General features: G+C 37.2%; 1 protein-coding gene across 1 annotated transcript; it reads right to left on the minus strand.

Moving 5' to 3' along the window:
• Positions 1 to 3,414: 3,414 nt before the first annotated feature.
• On the minus strand, positions 3,415 to 20,031 carry TMPRSS11F (transmembrane serine protease 11F). Its single transcript, XM_030880717.1, is given in 7 exon segments — positions 3,415 to 3,573; positions 7,622 to 7,764; positions 8,985 to 9,070; positions 9,072 to 9,242; positions 12,988 to 13,189; positions 15,982 to 16,007; positions 19,916 to 20,031. Coding segments are annotated over 7 exon segments (903 nt in total).
• Positions 20,032 to 25,008: the final 4,977 nt, after the last annotated feature.

Raw genomic sequence — 25,008 nt, forward strand, 5'->3', positions numbered from 1 at the left:
TTTTTTCGGTACACGGGCTTCTCACCGTTGTGGCCTCTCCCGTTGCAGAGCACACGCTCCGGGACGCACAGGCTCAGCGGCCATGGCCCACGGGCCCAGCCGCTCCGCGGCATGTGGGATCTTCCCAGACCGGGGCACGAACCTGTGTCCCCTGCATTGGCAGGTGGACTCTCAACCACTGCACCACCAGAGAAGCCCTGACCTGTCTTTTAAAACGAGTCAAATTGCAGAGTTTTTTACCTATGAAAAGATATATCATTATAGCATTCACAGCATAAGAGACAAAACCCAGGGGTTTTTTTTGTTGTTTTTTGTTTTCTTTTTGCGGTACGCGGGCCTCTCACTGTTGTGGCTTCTCCCGTTGCGGAGCACAGGCTGCAGACACGCAGGCTCAGGGGCCATGACTCACGGGCCCAGCCGCTCTGCGGCATGTGGGATCTTCCCGGCCCGGGGCATGAAACCGTGTCTCCTGCATCGGCAGGCAGACTCTCAACCACTGCGCCACCAGGGAAACCCCCCAGGTTTTTTTTTTTTAACCACAATATATATGTAAAATTCACCAAGCAATAATACTGATAAATAAAAATGCTAACACTAAAAAACAAAAAAGTCACCTTCTTTATAATCTTAATGCATTTGCAGCATCATCTGTACTGACATCAGTTTGCAATAATATACTTTGCAGTTTTTGAGCAGGTTTTAAATATTTGACTTTTCAACTTTATTATTCAACAGGAAAGCCTCACAACAATACCATGGGGTAAATAGCTTAATGTCCCTTATGGTAGATGGAAAATATGAGTCAAAAGTTATCGCATGATTCCCATAACACCACTCAATAAGTCAGGATCAAACTAGAAATAGGATACATAAATCCTATTTTAAAATCTACTTTTCCATTTCTTAGATTTTCCTGTAGCCTTTTGCATTTCTCATTTGTGTTAAAATGTCATTGAGTTGAATTAAACTAATCATATAATTATTTAAATAAGTATATAGTTTCACAGAGATTTGCAAAAAGTTATCACAGTCTTCTGAAATATAAATAGAGGTACACAAAAGCACATATCCATTCTTATAGAAATTAATTAGTAGAAAATAATTTTTTTGTAGGCAGATTTGTTTTCTTGTTTTTACCAAATGATGCATTAGGCTTTAACATAAAAAAAGATATATCATCAGTCAGACACATCTTGAATATGCTAAATATTCTCCAGAAAGCTTTGGCTTTTTCTCTACGTACAAAAGGAAGCATAAGAATTTAAATTTTTACTCTGTTTTTCCTGTTGATATTTAATTGTTAATAGTCATCAACTCAGAAATTTGGTGACCTTTTCTTTTCAAAAGTGTGTATGATGACCCTTTCATGTTTATTATATCTTAATATTGATATTAAATAATAACTAGGAGTTTTTTAGTTATATTTATCTTGTTTGCATATATTACATATAACACATATACATGTAAATTAAAAGTTTTAGTTATTAAAGAAACTAAGAGGCTAAATTTTTCTCCAGTAAATCAGAGCAACAAGTCTAGTGTTTGAGGTCTTACATTTGAGACCTGGATGTGAAAACAGCTGCATCTGTAGTCACAACCCTGGTGACAGATGACCTTGTATCCTATGACTACTTGTGTATAAGAAGCCTTGGTTCAACATACATTAATGAGACATAAAAAGTGATTTTGAAAACCTAGTAATTCACCTAATTGTTTTTACAATGTAATTTTAAGTATTCTGAAATCAAGTACATGATTTTAAAGAAGAAAGATACAGTTTTTAAAAAGTATATTGTTTTATTGAGTCCTAAACAAATGAATAATAGTTGATAGCCCCTAGTCTGTATTGAGAGCCTGCTGTGTACAGACACTGTTCCAAGTAATTTACTTGTAAGCATGCATTTAATCCTCATGATGATCTTAGGTAGGTACTATTTTTATTCTCACTGCAGAAATGAAAGAACTAATGCACAGAGATGTTAAGGACACAACTTATACGTGGCAAAGCCAATGTTCAAGCTCAGGCAGCCTGGTGCCAAAGCCTGTGCTCTCCACCCCTAGACTTGGGGCTGGTTTAAGCCCCAACGTCATTCACTCATTTGACAAATTAAGTTTATTTACATTAAAACTCATAGAGACATTCCTTTCCATTATAACAAACCTTTATATAATGTATAATATATGCCAGGCACTATCCTAAGTGCTTTGTACAAATCAACTCTCCTAACCTTTCTGGACATTCTGGTAGGCATCTGACTTGACAGAGAACTGAAGACTTATAAAAGCACCATATGCTAATGTAGGTATATCTTAATAAATAATTGGATGTCTCATCCCAACAAAAATCTAGAGTGCTTGTTTTTTTTTTGTTTTTTTTTTTTTGCGGTATGCGGGCCTCTCACTGCTGTGGCCTCTCCCATCGCGGAGTACAGGCTCCGGACGCACAGGCTCAGTGGCCATGGCTCACGGGCCCAGCCGCTCCGCGGCATGTGGGATTTTCCCGGACCGGGGCACGAACCTGTGTCACCTGCATCGGCAGGTGGACTCTCAACCACTGCGCCACCAGGGAAGCCCTAGAGTGCTTGTTTTGTTATTAATCATTTGAAACTCAACTCTTCTAGCCTTGGTCCCATTGGTTCCTTTTATCTTCTACCCATGGAAGAGTGTTCCCAAGAGTTGTCTTTATTCTCCTTTTTGGTCTAACTCCAAATGATGCATGGATGGCAAGATGCTGTTAGAGAATAAATCAGAAATGCTTAGTAACAATACAACATGCATCCTGAAGCTAGTGCTTGTGTGTATAACCCAATGTTAACAGCAAGTTCAGATACATTTAAACATCTTCTAAATGGTGACTCTCATGGTTAATGATAATGATCTGTATTACTATTTATAAACCCAGGTTAGAGTTCAAATTATATTACAAATCCCACACTTCTCCATTCTAGCCATTGAATGTCCAGTCATCAGTCCTAGAATGTTGAAGCCCTGAATCCTCAGGGATGATTGCTGTTTGATATTTTGCTATATGAATCCCAAGTGCTCCAAGTAGTGTATGAGGTAAGATTTTGACAGCCCTGGCAGCTCTTCATATCCTGTGGAAAGTGATGTTCCCCATCTTCACTTGGGGGAAACCATTTATAAATATTCATCTGATTAATAAGATCACAGTTTCTCTTGTGAGTGAGGAGTTGGTGCTATTTGTCATTTGCTGTGTCTTCTTTGCTTAGGGTAGAGAAATACTTCTGTCACGTGTATACAAAGTCCACCTCATGATATTAGATTGGTCTGACTCTGAAGGACTTCTTGACATCCAGCACAAGCACTGATTCAAACCACAAGAATATAAATAATACACAATATGCAGGAGTTTTAGCTCTGTGTGCCGTGGATAAAATTCATGGTCAATTCACACTAGATACCAGTCTTTGAGGCAATCCAGCCTCGATACTGACTCACTCTTGTGTAGACCCCAGGTTTTTTGGGAAGAGCACATGATTGTCCCCAACTTACTATACTGACAAGGTACCAGATGTCATGATTATCATAAACCAGAGGTCCACCACAATCTCCCTAGAGAAAAAAATATATTTAAAATTGTTAACATCAATAGGAAGGTCACTGCAGTCATCTCTCTTCCACAGGAAAAATGGAAACTGGTACACAGAACATGCAGCCAAACTAGAGATAGATTATATGATGTTTCTCTCAACTGAGTTAAAATTTTGTGCTAAACTTTAAAGTGAATTGTTTTCTAGAAAGACTAACATTCATTCATATGGAATGGTTACATTATTTCTGGTTCAGCATCCCTAGATTTTTTTGCTAGTTTTATTAGACCCTTTAAGCATGGGGTTTAGTAAGCATTTATCTAAAATATTTAACATGAGGTTGGTATTTGTGCCTAGGTAGAAATTTTCTGTGATCTCTTCTGAATGTCTTAGCTTGACTGTATTTTATGGACCTAATTTTGGTCTCCTTTTCTGTTACTCACCTAGTTCTAATTTATGTTTGCTTTCTGAATTTTATATAGATTAAATCTCTTTTGGATCAAGGAAGATTAAGTAAATAAACAGTTGTAAGTGTAGAGGTTAAAATTGTGGTCTCACTAGTTGAACTGCCCAAGTTTCAGGTCTAGTTCTATTAATTACTGGTTGTGTGACCTGAGGTAAGATACACAGGGTAACCTCTCTGTGCCTCTTCCACCTCCTTCATTTATTTTTTCTTTTATCAGCTATTTATTGAATTCCTATTATGTGTCCCAGGCATTCTGATGGACATTGAGGATAAAACGATGACCAAAAATGAACGGTCCCTATGCTCATAGAGCTTGACATTTAGGTTAAAAAAACACAATATTAAATAAGCCTACAAATATGCAAAATGACAACTGTGATAAGTGCTATGGAAACATACAATGGGGGATTCGACTAGTCAGGGAGGAAAGGGATGTTTGCCTTGATGAGATGTAATTGAGCTGATATCTAAAAGAAGAGGAGTAAATCATGAAAAGAAAGGTGTGGATAAAATGTGTTCTAGACAGAGGGAACAGCATGACAAATGCTCTGGGCATGAAGGAGCCTGGCATATGCAAAGGCCTGTAGAAAGGGGGACTGGAGAGAAGACAGCAACGGGGCAAGTGGTACATAATGAGGCCATAGAGGTAAGGAGAGACTAGTCTATATGTAGCCCTATGGGTCTTTTACAGATGGTTTTGATTTTTATCATAAGATAAAAGCAAAGGTAAACCACTGAAGTTTTAAGTGTTTTAAGGAGGGGGTTGACATGATCAGATTACATCTTGTTAGAAACTGTCCTGGCATTCATTTGACTAATGCACTAAAGGAGCATAAGAATGAATATAAGGGAGATAAACTAGATGGTTAATGTGGTTGGGGGTTGGAGGGAAGGGAAGGGGAGGAGAGAGAGGTTGAGAGAAGAGAGAAAGGCAAGAGATGGTGGAGAGAGATTTTAGGAGGTAAAACCCATGGGATTAGGTAATCAATTGGATATGGGATAAAGAGAGAAATTAGAATGATTTCTAGACTCTGGCTTATTTAACATAATGAAAGGGGATTCCATTCATAGAGATACAAAACATAGGAAGAAGATCAGGTGGGGAGGGGAATAAGAACAGAATCATGTACAACATTTGAATCTGAGATGCCTTTGAAACATCCAACTGGAGCTGCCAAGTAGGAATAGAATATATAAGTCTGGAGATCAAAAAGGAGGTTAGGACTAAAAGTATAAATGTATGAAACATCAACAAAAAGATGATAATTGAAGGTATGAGAGAGAATTAGATTCTCTGGGGAGAAAGTATAGAGTGAAAAAAGAAACAGGCCTAGGATAGATTAACATGTATTAGATGGGATTAAGAGAATGAGCCGGAAAAGGAGACAGAGAAGGAGCAGACAGATGTAGGATGAAAATCATTACAAGCCAAGGGAAGACGATATTTCAAGAAAGAGGGAGTGGTAAGCATTATTAAATGCTGTTAAGAGGTTAAAAAAAAAAAAAGAAGACCAAAAAATTTGTATAACGTCATTAGTGGTTCATTGAAAACATCAGGAAGAGAGATTTTGATGAAGTAATAGGGCAAAAACCATATTGAAATGGTTTGAGGAGTTAGTGGGAGGTGAGGAAATTGAGACCATGGGTAGAGACATTTTCACAAATATTTGGTGGTAAAGAGATAAGATGAGAAGCTAGCTGGAGGCATTATGGGTCAAAAAAGAATTGGCTATTTCTTTTTTTCCCTAACTTAAGAGATCTGAATAGAGAAGGATCTAGTTACAAGAGAAACGTTGAGTCTGAAAAGAGAGAGAGAGGACATAATTGCCAGTGTAAAGTTCCCCAGAGGCCAGCAAGAAGAAGAAATGGAGCAAAGGAGAAGGGACCAGCCTTAGCGAAGAGGCAGCTCCTCTGTTGTGATCTAAGCTGAAGGTGGATGACAAGGGTCCGGATGAAGGCATGTCTGTATGCTTGGTGCTGGGAAGATGGGAAACTCCCCTCTTTTGACTTATATTTTTCTTTGAAAATTGGGAAACAAAATCATCAGTTGAGAATAAACAGGCAGGAGAAACTGAAAGTTAAGGAAAGTAGAAAATGGCGGAAGAATTCAGAGGAAGGTAGATTTAGAAAAAAACAAACTGACAAAAAGAGTAAGGTTGTCAGTTTTGTTATCTGGAACCTATAGTGGAACCATGGGTTCTCTTGTATTTTTTCCAGGAGCATTTGACTTTCCAGATACAGGCAGAGAGAGAGAGAGACTAAATAATTGAGTTCTTCCAGGTTTGGGACTTTGTCAGACAGAAATACTGGGAAGAGAGAGCATCAGGTGGGCTTGTGGTATTAGCAAAAGTGTTTAAAAAATGATCACAGGGACTCCCTGGCGGTCCAGTGGTTAAGACTCCATGCTTCCACTGCAGGGGGCAGGGGTTTGATCCCTGGTGGGGGAACTAAGATCCCACATGCCACAAGGCGTGGCCAAAAAAAAAAAAAAGATCACAGTGAAATCTAAATTGGACAAGTGGATGGTAGATGAAAGGAAAGGATTAATGGGATGTGAAATAGCAGAGAAGCTGTGCTCTACAGGTCTCTATGAAATTGAAGGATGATATTCAGCCAACAAATATTTGTGCCAGGCACTGTTTTAGGTGTTGGTAATACAGCAGTAAAATAAAATAGATGCTCTAAAATGTGTGCCTTCATGGAGCTCACATTCTAGGTTAGCGAAAGAGACAGATAATAAGCCAGTTAAATAAAATATATTGTGTGCTGAATGGTACAAGAGCTAAAGATAAAAATAAAACAGAGAAGGGACACAAAGAATATATGTGTAAGTTGTGTATGTTGGGGGGTGAGGGTTGGAAGGTTGAGGTGTAACAGAGTGTGGCCAAAGAAACAGAAGTAGTTGAAAAGCAGGCAGAAGGATGGAGGATTGTTGTTAAATAGGATGACTTGGGGATTTAGTGTTGCTGGAAATGGAATAGTTTTTGGTGACAAGGTGTGACCCTAAGTATAGGTGACTGAGGAGGAGTGAAGATCACTGGAGATTAGGAGATCTAGGAACTAAGAATCCAGCATTTAAATGAGTTGACGTTAATATTGCAGGCCTTGGGATGGAGACAAAATCTGTTTCAGGTGTCAGTCGTGAAAGAATGAAAGGGACAAAGAGAGATTTGGAGGTGGGGGAATAAAAACAAGATGCATGAGAGATGATGATAGAGCTGAATAAAGTGGTCTTCAGAGGAGAGGTTTCTCTGTCTTTTGATTCCAAATTTGCTTAAGAAAATAACAATAGACCATAAGAGTTATTGTGTGAACCAGAAATTTAGAGCAATAGACTTTAATTTCCTAATTTGTAAAATAGGGATAATTATAGTAATGCTTCAATCTCATTATATTAAATGAAATAATGTATAGAAAGTGCTTAGCATTGTTTTGGCATAGTAAACACTCAGTACAATCATTTTTGTTATCATGTCTATTTAAGCAAACTGTGTCTTTGGTAAAATTCATGTCATTTTTTTCTCCCAGGTAAAGTATATGCCCAAATTAGAAACAGTTAATGGAAACTTTCCTTTTAAAGTTTTGACCTTGACTTTGGACTTACCTTACATGCATCTACTTTTCCATCCATGAATCCAGCACATAACATTCCTGAAGTTATCAGGCCATCATACACATCCTTTCTGTTACACACATCAGTGCTTATGGTTTCCACCCTGGCTTGCTGAAGTCTATTTTGTGTAGGTCCTATTACAAAAACAAATGTAAAAATGAAAAACATGTTCTTTGAATAGAGTTATATCTAAGACTCAGAAGACACATAAATTGTATATTCCTAGGAACAAAAGCATTAAGATTTTTATTATTTAATCATTGCCTAATTTTATTTTCTGTGTCAAAAATGCCTACGTGCAAGGAACAATACACATACATGACCCAATATTATATCATATTTGTGGCTCTTCAAGAGTTATTGGAACCCTCAAAACTACATGCAATATTGTGTGTGTATGCCCTTTTTTTTCATGAGAAGAGGGTTCATCACACTGATCTTGTCCAACTTCACATTTTTCCATGTAAGGGAATTGAGGCTCAGAGGAGTTCATTGATTTTCCAAAAGCTACTCAAGAAGAAACCAGGGTACAAGCTGCACAGGTCTATTTGTCCTACTCTATGCTGTATAGCAGCTGTCCCCAACCTTTTTGGCACCAGGGACCGTTTTCATGGAAGACAGTTTTTCCATGGACCAGTGGGTGTAAGCGTTGGTTCAGTTGGTAATGCGAGCGATGGGGGGCAGCAGATGAAGCTTCTCTCACTTGCCAACTGCTCACCTCCTGCTGTGCGGCCCAGTTCCTAACAGGCTACAGACTGCTACCGGGCCACGGCCTGGGGGTTGGGGACCCCTGCATGTTATTTCAGGTGTTTCAAAACATGAGAAACAAAACAAATGCCCAAGATACAGCAACAATATGACACCAGCAGAGAGTAAGGCCAGTGGTTAGGAGGAGAGAATACTACACAACTGAGTCTAAAAACATTTACAAAACACTTTCATGTTTATGATCATTATATATCCTCATTAAAATTAGGAAGAATTTATACCAAAAAAAGTATATGAAGTATATGCTAGCCGGGAGTGTTTACGTCTGGCAAATATACAATTTGTAATCCTTTACTTCCTTGTACTCCCATAGCATTTTGTTCCTTATAGTATCTAAAACGGTCTGTTCTGTTCATCATGTTATTGACCTCTCCCTTTCCTCACCACTGCTCCAATTAATTGTGAACTCCTCAAGGACAGGTATCTGATTCCTTTTACTTTTTAACCCACAGTACCTTGTTCTTGTCAGAGCCATACACATTAGAAACATCCACATTTTAATGAAGAGTCTAAAGCGGTATCCCCTAGATGCCTCATTAGATCCCAAGATAAAATTGTACTAAGTAAATTATGTTGAACAGCTCACCATCATCTACAATGGATCCAAACCTTGTGACGAATACACTTGTTTTAGACGGCAACTTTATGGATGAATCTGGGAGGCAAACTCTGAACTACATTTGAAAACTCAACTCGGGTAGCAAGCTAAGCCAAAGCAATGTCATTTTCATTTGTTTCTCTATGGTAATTCTCATGAAAGGTAATTTTCCTCACACTTCGTTGCACTGCGGGTGGTGTTATAGTCGTGCCAAAAGTAGCAATCCATTGACTTGGGTCTTTATGTCTGCAAAATATAAAGGGTAAAATGTGTGATGCTTAACTGTATCCTTTAAAAAAAGATTGAGACCATATTCTCCCCAACTATTGGAATTATGCTCCTGAAAAATCTCTATGGTGAGAGAATTTGCAGTTGATGACCTTATGGAAAAAAGAGGTTAAAATATTGATACAAATGAGAGTATGAAAGCCCTTAAAATATTTTACATACTCTAAAATTAAAGAGAGTACAGTAACTAAATGGAATTCCATGCTATGTTTGGAATAATAATAGTAATGGCTACTATACAATTAGTTTCTAATATTTTAATTCCTTGTTTATTAGAAACTCTTCAAATTTGATTTCTTCTATAATTTCAGTGAAGTATGTAGAAATTAATTTTGATTTGTTTTGGATATTATGCACCATAAGAGATATTTTCCTTCTATATGAGACACTCCATCCATTCTTATTTTATGACTCACCTGTCAGTTCTTGTTTACTGGGTCTTACCTTGATCTTTGAGATAAAGTGCAATTTGTCTGCTTCACAAACCCTCATATGTACACAGGATTGTTTCTCCACCCAAGGCCCATACCCTGCCCCAATACTCAAGGGCTAAGCAGCCCTATTCAGTGTCATGTTGTTAGTGCTCCCACTGCCTTTGACCTGGCCTAGTCAGTCCCTCTTACTATTTTTGAGGCTCTTCCTTAACACAGATGCTTTTCTCTACCACAAGGTTACATAACAAGCAAATTGTGTCTACTCCTATCATCTCTTTACCTCCCTATTCTAATCTAAAGCCCAGTTCCCTCTTTGTCTAATTATCCCTTTCAAGAATGACTAGAAATATATAGAAACTTGAAATTCTCTATGTAGAAGAAAATTATTTAAAAGCAAATCACACAGAAGAGAATTCAGAAAGGGGAGTTCCTTGTTCATGCAGGATTACTGTGTTGGTGAATCATAACTTTTAAGTATAATGAAAAACCTGAAAGATCAGTAGTTTTCAGAGTACTCTGCACTGCCCCAGGGATGAGCAGGCAGAGCCTAGGGGTGGAGGGATTGGGATATGGGGAGGGCTCCTCTCTCATCTGTTTTTGTTTTTTAATTTCCACTTGGTTATGTATATAATTTGTTTTTTCTTTTTGTCTGCGTTGGGTCTTCATTGCTGCACGTGGGTTTTCTCTAGTTGTGGTGAGCGGGGGCTACCCTTCGCTACAGTGTGCAGGCTTCTCATTGGGGCAGCTTCTCTTGCTGTAGAGCACAGGCTCTAAGCACGCGTGCTTCAGTAGTTGCAGCACATGGACTCAGTAGTTGAGGTCCGCAAGCCCTAGAGCGTGGGGGCTTCAGTAGTTGTGGTGCACAGGCTCTAGGGCATGCAGGCTTCAGTAGTAATGGCGTGTGGGCTCAGTGGTTGTGGCTCGCAGGATCTAGAGTGCAGACTCGGTAGTTGTGGTGCATGGGCTTAGTTGCTCCACGGCATATGGGATCTTCCTGGACCAGGGATCGAACCCGTGTCCTCTGTATTGGCAGGCGGATTCTTAACCACTGCGGCACCAGGGAAGTGCCTCTCATGTGTTTTACTTATTTACACTTTAAAGGGAGATTTTATTCAAAGCAGAAATCTTAGGGCTGAAGAATTCATTTGAAAAATAGAATTCTGGAAGCTACAAAGACATATGTTACTTCAGTCCTTAAGGAGCTTGTAAGCTAATGGAGTGGACAAAACAGGAATACCCATCTCTTCATGCATCATCAACCAGAAAGGGAGTCTCCATTCCTAGGCACAGTTCAATATGTTTTGTGGATAAGAACACTAAGACTCACTAAGAAGTTAAATGGCTTGCCAGGTAAGTCACATATCCACCTGGTTACTGTCAGAGAGAGATGGCCTAGGTCTCATGATATCCTGTCAAGAACTTTTTCCCTACACACTCTTGTTTCACAAAGACTGGCATCATTTTTCATGGACATAAAGGTACTAACATTTGTCTTAAACAAAATTTTTTAAAATACACTAATTCTGTAGGGAAAAAACATAAAAAATTTAAAAGTATTTGGATAATTGTGAAATTGTCTTCAAAGAATCTTTATTTTTCCTTCACAACAGTACACTGTATTATGCAGTTACATGAAATTATATCACCTGCGAAATGGAACCCTTTCTCTCCAGGATCATTACCTTTCCCAACTCTTTTATATTATTATTATTACTGGCATAAAATATGCTATTACATTTCTCATATTTTAAAAAAATCCTTCCTTTGAGTCCACAACCACCCCCAACTGTCAAATTTCTCTGCTCCCATTCATTTAAAAACTCCTTGAAAATGGCATCTAAACTCACTACATCCAATCCTTCTCCTTCTTTTCTCTCTTGAATTCATTCCCATTCCCATCATATAATCACAGTTTCTTTTATCAAGGTCACCAGTTATCTCTATTTTTATCAAACTCAATGGCTGATCCCCATGTAGGTCTGCCAACACACAGAGATGGCACTGGACCTGCCGAAAATGTATCTCAGTCATTATAGCTTATATTCTTCACTAAATGCATTGACATTCTGGGCTTATTTATTTTTAATTTATATAAGCAAAGATCAGTTACAAAGCAAAATAGATGACACTCCCAAACACAAGTGTGAAGATTGGAGGAGTCTGTAAACATGAAAAAAAATCAGAAAGCCTTAAAAAATTAGTGAGACTCAAGTTTACCTAAGGCATGATGCTAGTTATTTTCAGGGTTGTGAATTTGTGTGAGTCCTTTTTCTCTTCTTTCATGAGAGAGTGACAATCACCTTAAATTCATTAGGTTATTCTCATTGCACGTCTGCTCCATAAATAAAGGCGTAGGCATCTTGAAACAATTTGGGTGTTACCACAGAAGGATGACCAAGCACCTCCTAGACACACCAAGGATAGTTTCCTCTGAAAGGGTGTGTGAACAGTGCCACTGGCCAGGGCTTTACTCAGAGCTTTTGTGTTTTGAGGGTTTAAAAGGAAAAACTTTCTGTACCCTGATAGTGAAACCTCAGGGAGAAAAGATAGTGTGTCCCTGGTCTTGGGGCAATAGCGTGCCTGTGCATGTCTGTGTATGTGAAGTGATATAGCTGAGTGTTAAGAGCTACAACTGTGAAAGCCCAAGCAGAGAGCTCCTTTTAGATTGTGTGTGATCAGTCTTACATTCTATGAGGGCAGTGATAAAGGCTGGCTGGTCTCTTTCACCATCCACACACCTCTCTGGTCCATAAAAGCCCACACAGTTCTTGGATAATGCAATTGGAAGGGAGAGCTTCAAGAGTGATACCTTTGATTTTTTTCTTTTTTCTTATTTGATGTTTTTCTCATCACTTACTAAAGTGATGGTGGATGTTGATAGTTGGAGGATAGATGGAATAATATTTTTTAAAGTGGCTGAATTTTCTCTTTAAATAGGTAGAAGAGTTTAAATTTGTTACATGTATAATAGTCTTTAAACTAAAATAATTTATGGTATAGTAGAAAAGATCACACTGGTGTCATGATGCTACAAGAGAATATGTTGTAAGAGCCATAAGAATGATGCAAACCAAACATGATAGATACGGAGAGAAGGGTGAGGGGATGAGTATGATTGGGGCATAGAGCAACCATAATGTATTTAGGGGACAGGGTCCATCCAGAATGGAGTAGAGGCTAAGCTGGTGAGATTGAACTCTTCCCAGCACTAAATTGACGGTAATTAATAACTGAGTAAGGAAGACTAGCAACAGCTCTAATAAACTTACTTGCAGAAGCAGTGAGCGGCCGTGAGCAGCCAAGTGTTACTGATAAGGCTAGCTCCGCACTGATGGCCTGCCCCTATGAGCTGGAGGCTGGCCTGCCATGGCCACTCCCCTTCCACAGCTGTTTCACTTCCTTGGACAACCCTTTCAGTAGAAGAGGATGCTGGTAATGGCATGTATGAAGATGTCATCCTTATTCCACAGTCTGTCACAGAAACGTGTTAGTTTGCTTTCATGAAAAGGAGTGGAAGAAAAGCACATCCTGATTTGCACTGTGTGCAGATGGTTAGACAGTCCATTGAACCTGCTATTCTTTAACCCATTCCTAGCACTCAGTCTCTGGGGTTATTCTGTAGGGGTCCTACTAATCCTATTGAGGTTCAGAAGAAATATTTACCAACATTTCAAGGCATCGAAACCAGGAATTAACTTCGGTCTCCATATAAAGCATATACGGATGAATAAACAGGTGGGTAGATAAATTACTGAGCATAAAAATGTATAGATCCTCTGCTAAGGGTTTCAGATACATTTATAGCAAAATACTTTTCAAATGAGAAAACTCGGCTCTGGAGGAGAATGTAAACTACTGGAGGTCACCCAGCTGGTAAATGACAGAGTTGTATATAAAATTAGAAGGATCCACATCAAAGCTTGTATTCTTACTACTGAGAGAGAGCCCAACACTGAATGTCATGATTCTGCCTTGACATGAATCTGTAGACTGTCTTTGTAAAGCCCTGATATTTAAGTCTTAAATACAATGACTTTTTTGCTTTTCTGAAATTTAAAAGACTAGTTTTAAAAAAAATTCTGATTCCCTGATAGCAAACCCTCAATTGATTAGACTTCAAATCAACCTTAAGTAATACTTGAAAGTATATTAGCATACTTTATTAATGTGCTTTTTAATTATTTATATTTTGTTAAGAATACAAGTGTTTTTTTTTCTTTACAAAAAGGGGTTTTATTCAAAAACAGGTAAAAATAGTTGCCTGAAATCATATTTACAAATTTATCATAAATCCCTTAGTGTTAAATAGCTTTAGCTTAAGATGACCATAAAATTGAACAAATAGAGTGTCTAGGTTAATATGGTGCCATATCAGTAGTGCCTAATACTTCCTCTCCCAACTTCCCCTTAAAGTAAGCATAAAGATAATAATAATAAAAATAATATCTACTAGTTATGAGCCAGGCCCTGTACATAGTGTTACATATATTTTCCCTAATTTTTATAACAACCCTCTATGTTAGATGTTATTATCCTCATATTGCAGATGAAAAAAATTGAGTCTATGGTATTGTTCAAAGGCAAAAGGAGCAAAATCACCAGAAATTAAGGAAGGGTAAGAAAAATTATAAATTCTGGTAGTAATTTTCAGTAACTGCAGTGTTCGGTTGGTTGGTTTAAAAAGCAACTTCTTAGATGACTCAAGCTATATCCCTGAACCAGAATTGTGTGGAGAACCCCAACAATTCCGACAAAGCCACTGCTATTGTGATTCCCTAGCCCAGGGAATAAAGCTAGCCAAATAGAAACTATAGTTTGAACCATCCAGTTGTGACCCATCAAGTCTTTTCTCTCTGTGTGTGTTCAAAAGAAGCCACACTGTCCAGCACACCATCCTATCTAGGGACACAGGAAAGATGAAAAGTTCTATGAAAATGTAGTTATTTTATTAAATGGTCTGAATGTGTACCCCAAAATTTATAGTTGAAATCCTAACCCTTAAAGGTGGTGGTATTAGTAGGTGAAGGTGCTTAAGTCATGAGGATGGAGCTCTCGTGAATGGGATTAGGGCCTTACGGAAGAGTGTGCACAGGGATCCCTAGCCTCTTCCACCATTTGACTATACAGCAAGATGTCTGAGTCAGAAGAGGGCCCTCACCGGACCATACTGGCACCCTGATCTCAGACTTCTAGCCTTCAGAACTGTGAGAAATATATTTCTGCCATTTATAAACTACCCCATCTATGGTATTTTGTTATCACACAAGGAATGGACTAATGAAAAGCAATTTAAACAGAGAAAGAAAGAGCACTGGCACCAGTGAATGCTGGAGCTGGTGGTACTCTAAAATGGGTGGTTGATGTAGTTTTCATATACTCTCTTTGTAAGATCAGAAATTAATCCTGCATCTAACTGTATGGCATGGTTAAGGTCCTCTAAATCAGATGATATATAAACTCAGAAGACAGACATATCTCAGAAAGTTTTCTTCAAAAAATTTTAGGACATGTGCTTGGTATCAGCAAAGATATGCAAGAAGACATGATCTTATTAAACAAAAGTAGCCAAACATGGGCTTCCCTGGTGGCGCAGTGGTTGAGAGTCCTCCTGCTGATGCAGGGGACACGGGTTCGTGTCCCGGTCCGGAAGATCCCTCATGCCGCGGAGCGGCTGCCATGGCCACTGAGCCTGGGCGTCCGGAGCCTGTTGCTCCACAATGGGAGAGGCCACAGCAGTGAGAGGCCCGCATACCACAAAAAAAAAAAAAAAAAAAAAGTAGCCAAACATAAGGGGAAAATATGCTGTGATAAGAGTACACATAACGAAAGAGTTGTCTGTCACTAAAGAAAATTCAAAATATCACAGAAATGTCATAACATATAAAATCCACATAGAAGTAGTAAAAAGAAAAAATGACACCAAATAACAGAGATAAGTGATTTTGGGGAGTATAGATCTGATGATATCTTTCAGAATGCAGAGGAAAGTAACCTGAGCTGGAACTAGAAATAATGATTGACATGGAGAGCAGAAAATGGACATTCAGGTAATAAATCATTTGTGTTCCTGAGGAAGAAAAAAAAGAAAAATTGGAACAGAATCAATCATCAAATTTATAGAGGAAGAACATTTTTCCAGAATGAGAACATTGAAAATGCTCATAATTTCCCAAAGTTTAGTGCCAAATGTAACCACATCTAGATCTCTTGGCAAAAAAAAAAAAAAAGAAAAGAAAAAAAGTTAAAGGATAAAGATTTCCTACCTTCATCCAGAAACCAAAAAGGTAACCTATATAAGAATAAAAATCACACCAGCCTTAGACTTCTACTCTATAACAAAAACACTAGAATAAAAGGCAATAATGTATATACAATTATTTGGGAAAGTTTATGGTCCAATAATCCTATAAAATGAGAAAAAGGAAGTAGAGATTCTGACATGCGAGTTCTCAGAAAATATACCATCTGTATAATTTTCTTGTTTAAAAATAACTTGAATATAGCTGATTCACTTTGTTATAAAGCAGACACTAACACACCATTGTAAAGCAATTATACTCCAATAAAGATGTTTAAAAAAAAAAGAAACAGAAAAAAGAAAAAAAATAACTTGAAGATAGAGTTCAGCAAGCAAAAAGGTGAATTTAAATCAAGACTCAAGAATGAGAAATAGTAAAAATATAACAAGAGTCTTTAGTGATGGGTAAATAATTGTAATATTGGGATAAAATAGAACATGATATTTTGAAAAAGAATATTAATAGATTAATAGATTTCCTGGACATTTCACTTCTCTTCATTTAATGAGAGCTATGTATGTGGCAGAAGAAAATATATGTGGTAGAATTTTGGTTATTGAGGATGGTCATAGAATATCATTATTTTGATATTAAAACAACCTTTATAGTAAAAAGTCAGTATACATGACCAAGAAAGCCGAAAAGTGATTTTTAAAAATTGTAAAATAAGAAACTCTACAATTTTAACATTTTTTATGATGGATATTTTACTTTAGCTTATATAATCATGTATTAGGGAAATTATATTATTAGGAATTGAGATTTAGTTTGAGATTGCCATTTACAGAGTGCTGGAAAATGTCATATTTTTCTTTGGAATATAATTGATTAAAAATAAAGGTGGATACCGTACTCTTCATCATTTCTAATTACTTCAGGAAGAAGTTGTCACTATTACATGTGGAGATTCTATCTCAAAATGTATTTAAAGGATTTTCCTGATGTCTAACAATAGAGAAATTCACTTTAGATGATCTGTTTCTTCACTTCATGGCTGCTGGGAGGGGAAAAGACTCTAGGTTCAAAGGACAAGCCTTATTTTTTGGTATTAAGTCAGAAGTAACTACACTTGGAAATACTTAATTGGAAGCAATGAACAGAGCTGGAACACCTAATGCCTGTGAGACGTATACTAGAGTTCAGGGGGAGGAGTAAGAAAATAAAAAGACACAGTCCCTTACCTTGGCACTTACAATCTTATTTGAAACACATTATTTTACTTTCTCTAATTATATGCTGGCATAGAAAAATAGAAATGTCTCTCAGTTTGGTTTCCAACCAGTTGTGAGGTAGTTTTAGTTTCATAACCTTTTGAACTTCATTTTCTTCCACTTTTGGGGGAAAATAAAATGAGAACTTTTCTGAGTTTGTGTTGTGAGGAATCAATGATGAGATGAATAAGAAATTGTTTTAAATTGGAAATAAACTAGAGAACCTCTTTACAGTTCATGTCAATGGTTCTTCCAACAGGGGTCAACCTTCATAAAGGTGTCTGTTTCTTTGATACTATAGAAGCTAACCCCCATAACTGACCAGTAAAGACCTCTGGGAGTCAGAATACCTGTACTTTAATTCTTCCCCCAAGGCTTGCTAGTCCCATGTCTGACATCTTACTTGAGTCTAGCTTCCTTAAAATGGTGGAAATAATACCTACCCTTTCATGTTTTGGAAAAGATCCAACATGATAATACATGGGGGAAATTAAAAACCCATGGCAATGCCCATGAGTCTTCAGCTGAAAAGAAACCAGTGAAAATGATAAGCAAAGAAACAAGCAGCAAAGGAATGAAGAACTCAGCTCAGGGCTCATTTAGCTCTCAAAAAAAAAAAGTTCTTTATCAGTATAACAACTGACACTAGAGCATTTACATAAGGACTATCTGTGATTCAGCAAAGCATAGGAAGGACCATGACTCACAAAGTAATTGAAAAAACACCTCACAGACACAAGGGACAAGAAAAACAGGTTATGTTACTCTGATTCAAACTATTTTACTTTACTTCCTTAGTATGATGTTTTAGTTCTGTTTCCTTCTCTCCCTTAAAAAAATATTATAGACCACAAGAATGGAAATGGTGGGTCATTATGATGAGGAAGAGGTGAGGAGATGATGAGGTGGTAGAGAAGGAGGGAAATGTTCCCGAGTGTGTGGTTTTGTGTGTGTTTGTGTATATGATAGAACAATAACTCAAGGCTGGAGGGGAAGCAAAAATTATATGTTTGAATCTTGAAACATTTTGTTTTATTTTTGTTGAGTAATATTGAGCTGTCAACTCTAATCAAAAGATTTGAAAAAATTCATTCCATTGGTTATATTTAGATCTGGTTAGAAAAACAGAGGAAAATCAGAATTAGCCTATCAATGGGGCCTAAGAAGTTAAGTTAACAGATAAAATGTCGGATACCTGATTAAATTTGAAATTCGTATAAACAATAAATAAATTTTTAGTATAAGTATATTTTATGCCATATTTGACATCCTCCCACATTCCACAGCTGCACAGCCCAGGTTTGAAACCCAGCTGAGCCATTTATTTGCAAGGACAAGCAATAGTTGAAATATACTTATACTAAAAAACTATTTTTTGTTTACTGAAATTCAGATTAAACAGAGTGTGATTGATCTGTGAATATATTTCTCTGGATGTGTATTGTCATGAGTGTGTGTGTGTGTGTGTGTGTGTGTGTGTGTGTGTGTGTGCGCTTGTGTGGAGAGAGACAGGGATGAAATGTAGATGACTCCAGGTGGAGTAAGTGTAAGAAATATTATTTTAAGTTTCTAAAATAGAATTTATTTTTCTTTGTATTATAATAATATTGGTATATATGTTACACAAAATTTTGAAAATACATAAGAGTGTAAAGAAAAATTTTAAATCCACAATCTCATCACCTAGAGGTAATCGCTGTTAAAATTTTGAGTTATGCCCGAATTTTTCTTTCTCTTCACTCCTCATACCTACAAATATAAAATTATTATAAAAATTTAAAGATATACAAATGCTAACATTTATTAAATACTTAAATATATATGTCAGGCAGCTTACTAAGTGCTTCATGGGAATTAACTCACTAAATTCTCAGTGAAAACCCTATGAGGTAGGTATTATTGTTCCTACCATTTTACAGGTGGGAGAAAAAGGCAAAGAGAAATTAAGCAACTTGTCCAAGGTCACCTAGTAAGTTAGTGGCCCCACTGGGATTCAAATCTGATTAGTGCACCCCTGGAGTATGGTTTATATGGTTCCTCCACCACTGTAATTGAAGGAATAAGCCACATCCACAACCATGCATTCATTTTATAACATTTAATCTACTAAAGATGTCAGTACCACAGACCTATTTTTTTAATTTTAATTTTTATTTGGAATTAGGAATAAGACATTACCCTATAGAAAGACAGTGCTACTGCTCCAACAGAATAAGCCATCAGCAGTTTCTGTGACCAACCAGAAGTTTATGACGGAGTGAGCTTTTCTATATGGCTCAGCACATAACTAAGAATTTAATTTTCGGATTAGATATGTTTGTGTTTAATCCCTAGCTCTGCTGTTTACTAGCTGTATAACCTTGGGCAGGTGACTTTTCAAACCTTAGTTTTCTAATTTTTTTAAACAAGGCTACTAAGAGTCTCTATCCTACTGACAGGTTCATGAGAGTACAACTTGTATAGTCTTACAGGACACTTCCTACCAGAAGGGCTCCCACTTGGTTTAATGTTCTACTGTGCCATCTTGAAATTCTTAGTTATTTTAACTGTGAACATGTGCATGAGCAGAGGCAGTACACTGGGTAACAGTGAGCACATATGATTGTGATCAAGCAGTAGTGCCCACATCTGTAGGCTCAAGTCCCAAGGCACCACGGGCAGCATAGGTGACAAGCTGTGAGCCTCACTGTCTGGAGCACATGTACATGTCTGAGCGGGCTGCCAGAATGGGACCTTGGTTCAGGTTGGTAGTGACAATTGTGGCAGCAGCAATAGAGGTAGCAGTAGCAGTGGTAGTGGCCATTGCACAAGAAAGGTCCTCACATGGACACAGGGATGAGACGGTGGTAGAAGACCAGCTCATCCTTCTGTTCCAGAGCTCTCCCTGCAAAGTCTGCACAAATATTAACTCTCTAGCCTGAGCTTTGTCAGAAGGACTACAAGCATTCAATCAATAAACTTTCCCAGTAAATTATTACAAAATAAAGTCATACACATGGACCTTGCAATAAAGTATATCAGGAAGTTATTAGAATTCTTAAAAAGGTATAGAGTCTCCAATTTTGAAAACTGCTCCACCATTGCAAAACAAATACCTATAGTCTTAGAAATAGAAATTGTCTTTAAAGATCATTTCATTCAATGGAAAAGAAAACTATTGTCACATGGTACTTTGAATGAAGTGATTATTAATGAAAAAAATTTTAGGGGCTTCCCTGGTGGTGCAGTGGTTGAGAGTCTGCCTGCTGATGCAGGGGACACGGGTTCGTGCCCCGGTCCAGGAAGATCCCACATGCCGTGGAGTGGCTAGGCCCGTGAGCCATGGCCACTGAGCCTGGGCGTCCGGAACCTGTGCTCCGCAATGGGAGAGGCCACAACAGTGAGAGGCCCGCGTACTGCAAAAAAAGAAAAACAAACAAACAAACAAACAAAAAAAGTTTTTTTTAATTAAGTTTTCTTTGTATAGGCACTTTGAATTATATACAAATCATGATGCCACTTTCAATTTTTTGTATGGCTTCCACAAGTTACAAGAAATGTCTGAAGAAACATTAAAATTTCATTGTATAAATTTGAATTTAAAATTAATTTCAGACTTACTCAGAACTGATTTCTATGAAAAGTTAACTCTTTTTAGAAAAATCTTTTTAGTTATGTGAGAATCATCAGCTCTAGAGATACTAAAACTTATATTTTAAATAATTTATTAGAAATTTATCTAAATGTCAGATTGTATAAAATACTCTTAAGAGGTCAAGTAGCAGTCGCATCAGTGAAAAGAGCTTTCTTAAAATTAAAAATTCTCAAAAATTTTAAGACTAGAAAGATCCATGTGGTAATGGATTAGGTTTAGAGAGATAAGTATGAATTCATGTTTAGTTTAATATGGATACAAATTGCTACACAGAGAGATATTTGTAGACATATATACACTGGATATATATATATACATATACACCCATATATTTACTATGTATACACTATGCTTGTAAATATGTATACATAGTATATAACACATATGTATACAAACATATATTTACTATGTATATACTACGTATGTATATATGTAGGCATATTTCCTCCTTCTTTCAGCTGAGAGGATTTAGAAGCAAGGAAACACAGTAGCCACAAACACACTTAGCTCCCAGATCTTGATTTCTAATACCATTCTCCAATAAAAGTCACCAGGGCTCCATGGAGAAACGGCTGAGTTTAGGACTGGGACAGGAAATACATGAGATGAGCTCACAGTACCTTGTAATTCCAGAAAGAAAGTGCTAACAAACAAACAAAGCCCCCCAAAAAACAAAACAAAAAAACGTGATGGTAGTATGTCACCTAGTTTGGACACAGGAGGCAACTAAAAGAGCTTCTAGGACTTCCCTGGTGGCACAGTGATTAAGAATCCACCTGCCATAGCTAGTGGGAAGCAGCCGCATAACACAGGGAGATCAGCTCGGTGCTTTGTGACCGCCTGGAGGGGTGGGATAGGGAGGGTGGGAGGGAGGGAGACGCAAGATGGAAGAGATATGGGAACATATTTATATGTATAACTGATTCACTTTGTTATAAAGCAGAAACTAACACACCATTGTAAAGCAATTATACTCCAATAAAAATAAAGAAAGAAAGAAAAAAAAAAGAATGTAACAAGGTGGGAGGGAGAACGAAAGAGGGAGGAGATATGGAGATATATGTATATGTATAGCTGATTCACTTTGTTATAAGGAGAAATTAACACACCATTTTAAAGCAATTATACTCCAATAAAGATGTTTAAAAAAAAAAGGAATCCACCTGCCAATGCAGGGGATACGGGTTCAAGCCCTGGTCCAGGAAGATCCCACATGCCGCAGAGCAACTAAGCCTGTGTGCCACAACTACTGAGCCTGCACTCTAGAACCCGGGAGCCACAACTATTGAGCCCACATGCCACAACTACTGAAGCCCGTGTGTCACAACTACCGAGCTTGTGCTCTAGAGCCCATGAGCCGTAACTACTGAGCCCACATGCCACAACTACTGAAGCCCGTGCGCCTACAGCCCGTGCTCCGCAACAAGAGGAGCCACCACAATGAAGCGCCCGTGCACGGCAACAAAGAGTAGCCCCCGCTCGCCACAACTAAAGAAAGCCGTTGTGCAGCAAAGAAGACCCAACACAGCCAAAAATAAATAAATTTACTAAAAAAAAAAAAAAGAGCTTCGAAGGTTAAGTTTGGAACAATTTGAGCAACAAAGTATTGGATTATAACTCAACGTACAAAATAAATATCCATGAGTGTATACTGATATAAGTAAATGCTTGGAAGAAAAAAAGAAGTGAGGGAGAAGAGACAAATCTCTCATGTAGAAGAATTCCTAATAATTTATGTAGACACTCCATTCTCAAGGAAGTGGAATGTAACTCTCCACTCATTAAGGGAGGCTGCAAAGAGTGACTTCCTTCCAAAGAGTACCCTTTGGGAAGGTGAAGAGGAAGAGTAACTTTACAGTGGAGAAACCACACGATCACTACCTCAGCCAGTTGAACAAGGTCAACATCAACGGTAATAAATCACGTTAGTAGCACATATTGATAATGACATTGTACCTCTGTGGTATCCTTCCCCCAAACCTGTGACCCCAATCTGATCATGAGAAGAACATTAGACAAACCCTAGTTGAGGGACATTCTACAAAATACCTGACCAGTACTCTTCAAAATTATCAAGGTCATCAAAATAAGGTAAGTTTGAGAAACTGTCATAGACAAAATGATCCTAAGGAGACATGATAATTAAATATACTATGGTAGCTGGGATGGGGTCCAAGAACAGAAAAGGGACATTAGGGAAAAAAAACTGAAGTAATATGAGTAAAGTATGGACTTTATTTAATAATAATGTATTAATATTGGTTCAATAATTATAACAAATAAACCATATTAATGTAAGATGGTAACAATAGAACTGTGTGGGGACATGGACACTGCACTTTTCTGTAAACGTACAGCTGTCAAAAATTATGTTTATATAAAATAAACTTTTAACTAAATTGTTTACCTTTTAAAAAAGAAAAAATTGTGATCTTGCCAAGAGCTACTGACATAAATTTTAATTATACCAGTTGAAAACAAGGTTGATAAAAGTATAAATTTTAATAAGCTAACAAATGAGTTTTTATAAAAGTAAACCCCAAATTTTTATAACAAATATATTACAAAGTGTTGCTATTTATTGTGATAGCAATAATTATATATTTTTCCATTTATTATTTTGTAATGTTACTCACGCAACACCAATATCCCTATTATGTTTCATCAGTAAAAAATGTTTTTAGAGGAAAAAGCTTAAGGGACCTCAAATTTTCACATTTCATTAGGCCTTACAAATTATGTAGCTGACCTGTTTCTACATCATAGGGCTACTAGGAAGTTAAATATTACCTATATTAAGCACTTAGGTTACCACCTGTTACACAAGAAGTGCCCAATAAATAGTTAAGTATTGTTATTGAGGAGTTATTGTCAGTGCCCAGATATTGATGCCTGAGAACAATCATTCTTCAGAGAATGTTTGTAACACCTCAGTTGAATTTTTCACTAATTCACTCATTCAAAGCAAAATAACTAATTCATAGCAAGATCCAACCAATTAATGTCACATAGATGGTGAGAGATACTAGTATACATAATTGCATGTAAACTTAAATATTGGAGAAGAAAAAAATTTGTGACAAAATATAGTTCAGGAGCAGTTTCTGATTTAAACAAGATTTGCTGATTTCCTGTTGCTGTAATGAACATTTTCAGTACTTCGTTTCCTTTAATCCTCACATCACTGTGAAGTGTACAGCACAAAGCTGGAAAGCAAACTGAGATCAGGGAAGTTGAGTAAACTTCTCAAGCCACAATATGAGTAACAGAATTGGGACTGGAATCCAGTTTTTCTTACTTCCAAGTAGTTTTCTTTTCATTACCTCACAGTGCCTCACATTTCCCATGGTGCAGGTACTGTTTTCTTTTTTATTGAGGTATAGTTGACTTACAATATTCTATAAGTTTCAGGAGTACAACATAGTGAGTCACAATTTTTAAAGGTTATACTCCATTTATAGTTATTATAAAATATTAGCTATATTCCCTGTGCTTTACAATATATCTTTGTAGCTCATTTATTTTATACATAGTAGTATGTACCTCTCAATCCTCTCAAACTCCTATCTTGCCCCTCCCCTCTTCCCTCTCCTCACTCGTAACCACTAGTTTTTTCTCTATATCTGTGAGTCTGTTTTTTTTTTTTTTTGCTATATGCCCTAGTTTGTTTTATTTTTTAGATTTCACATATAAGTGATATCCTACAGTACTTGTCTTCCTCTGACTTACTTTATTAAGCATAATACCCTTCAAGTCCACCCATGATGTTGCAAATGGCAAAATTTCATTCTTTTTTATGACTGAGTAGTATTCCATTGTGGGTGTGTGTGTGCATGTATGCACGTGTGTGAGTATATTTTATATATATATATATATATATATATATATACCACATCTTCTTTACCCATCCATCTGTTGATGGACACATAGGCTTCTTCCATATCCTGGCTATCATAAATAATATTGTTATAAACATTGGGGTACATATATCCTTCCAAATTAATGTTTTTATTTTTTTTTCAGATATATATACCGAGGAGTGGAATTGCTGGATCATATGGTGGTTCTATTTTTTAGTTTTATGAGGAGCCTCCATACTGTTTTCCACAGTGGCTGTATCAATTTGCATTCCCACCAGCAGTATAC

This window comes from Globicephala melas, chromosome 5 (assembly GCF_963455315.2).
Source record: "Globicephala melas chromosome 5, mGloMel1.2, whole genome shotgun sequence".
NCBI lineage: Eukaryota > Metazoa > Chordata > Mammalia > Artiodactyla > Delphinidae > Globicephala > Globicephala melas.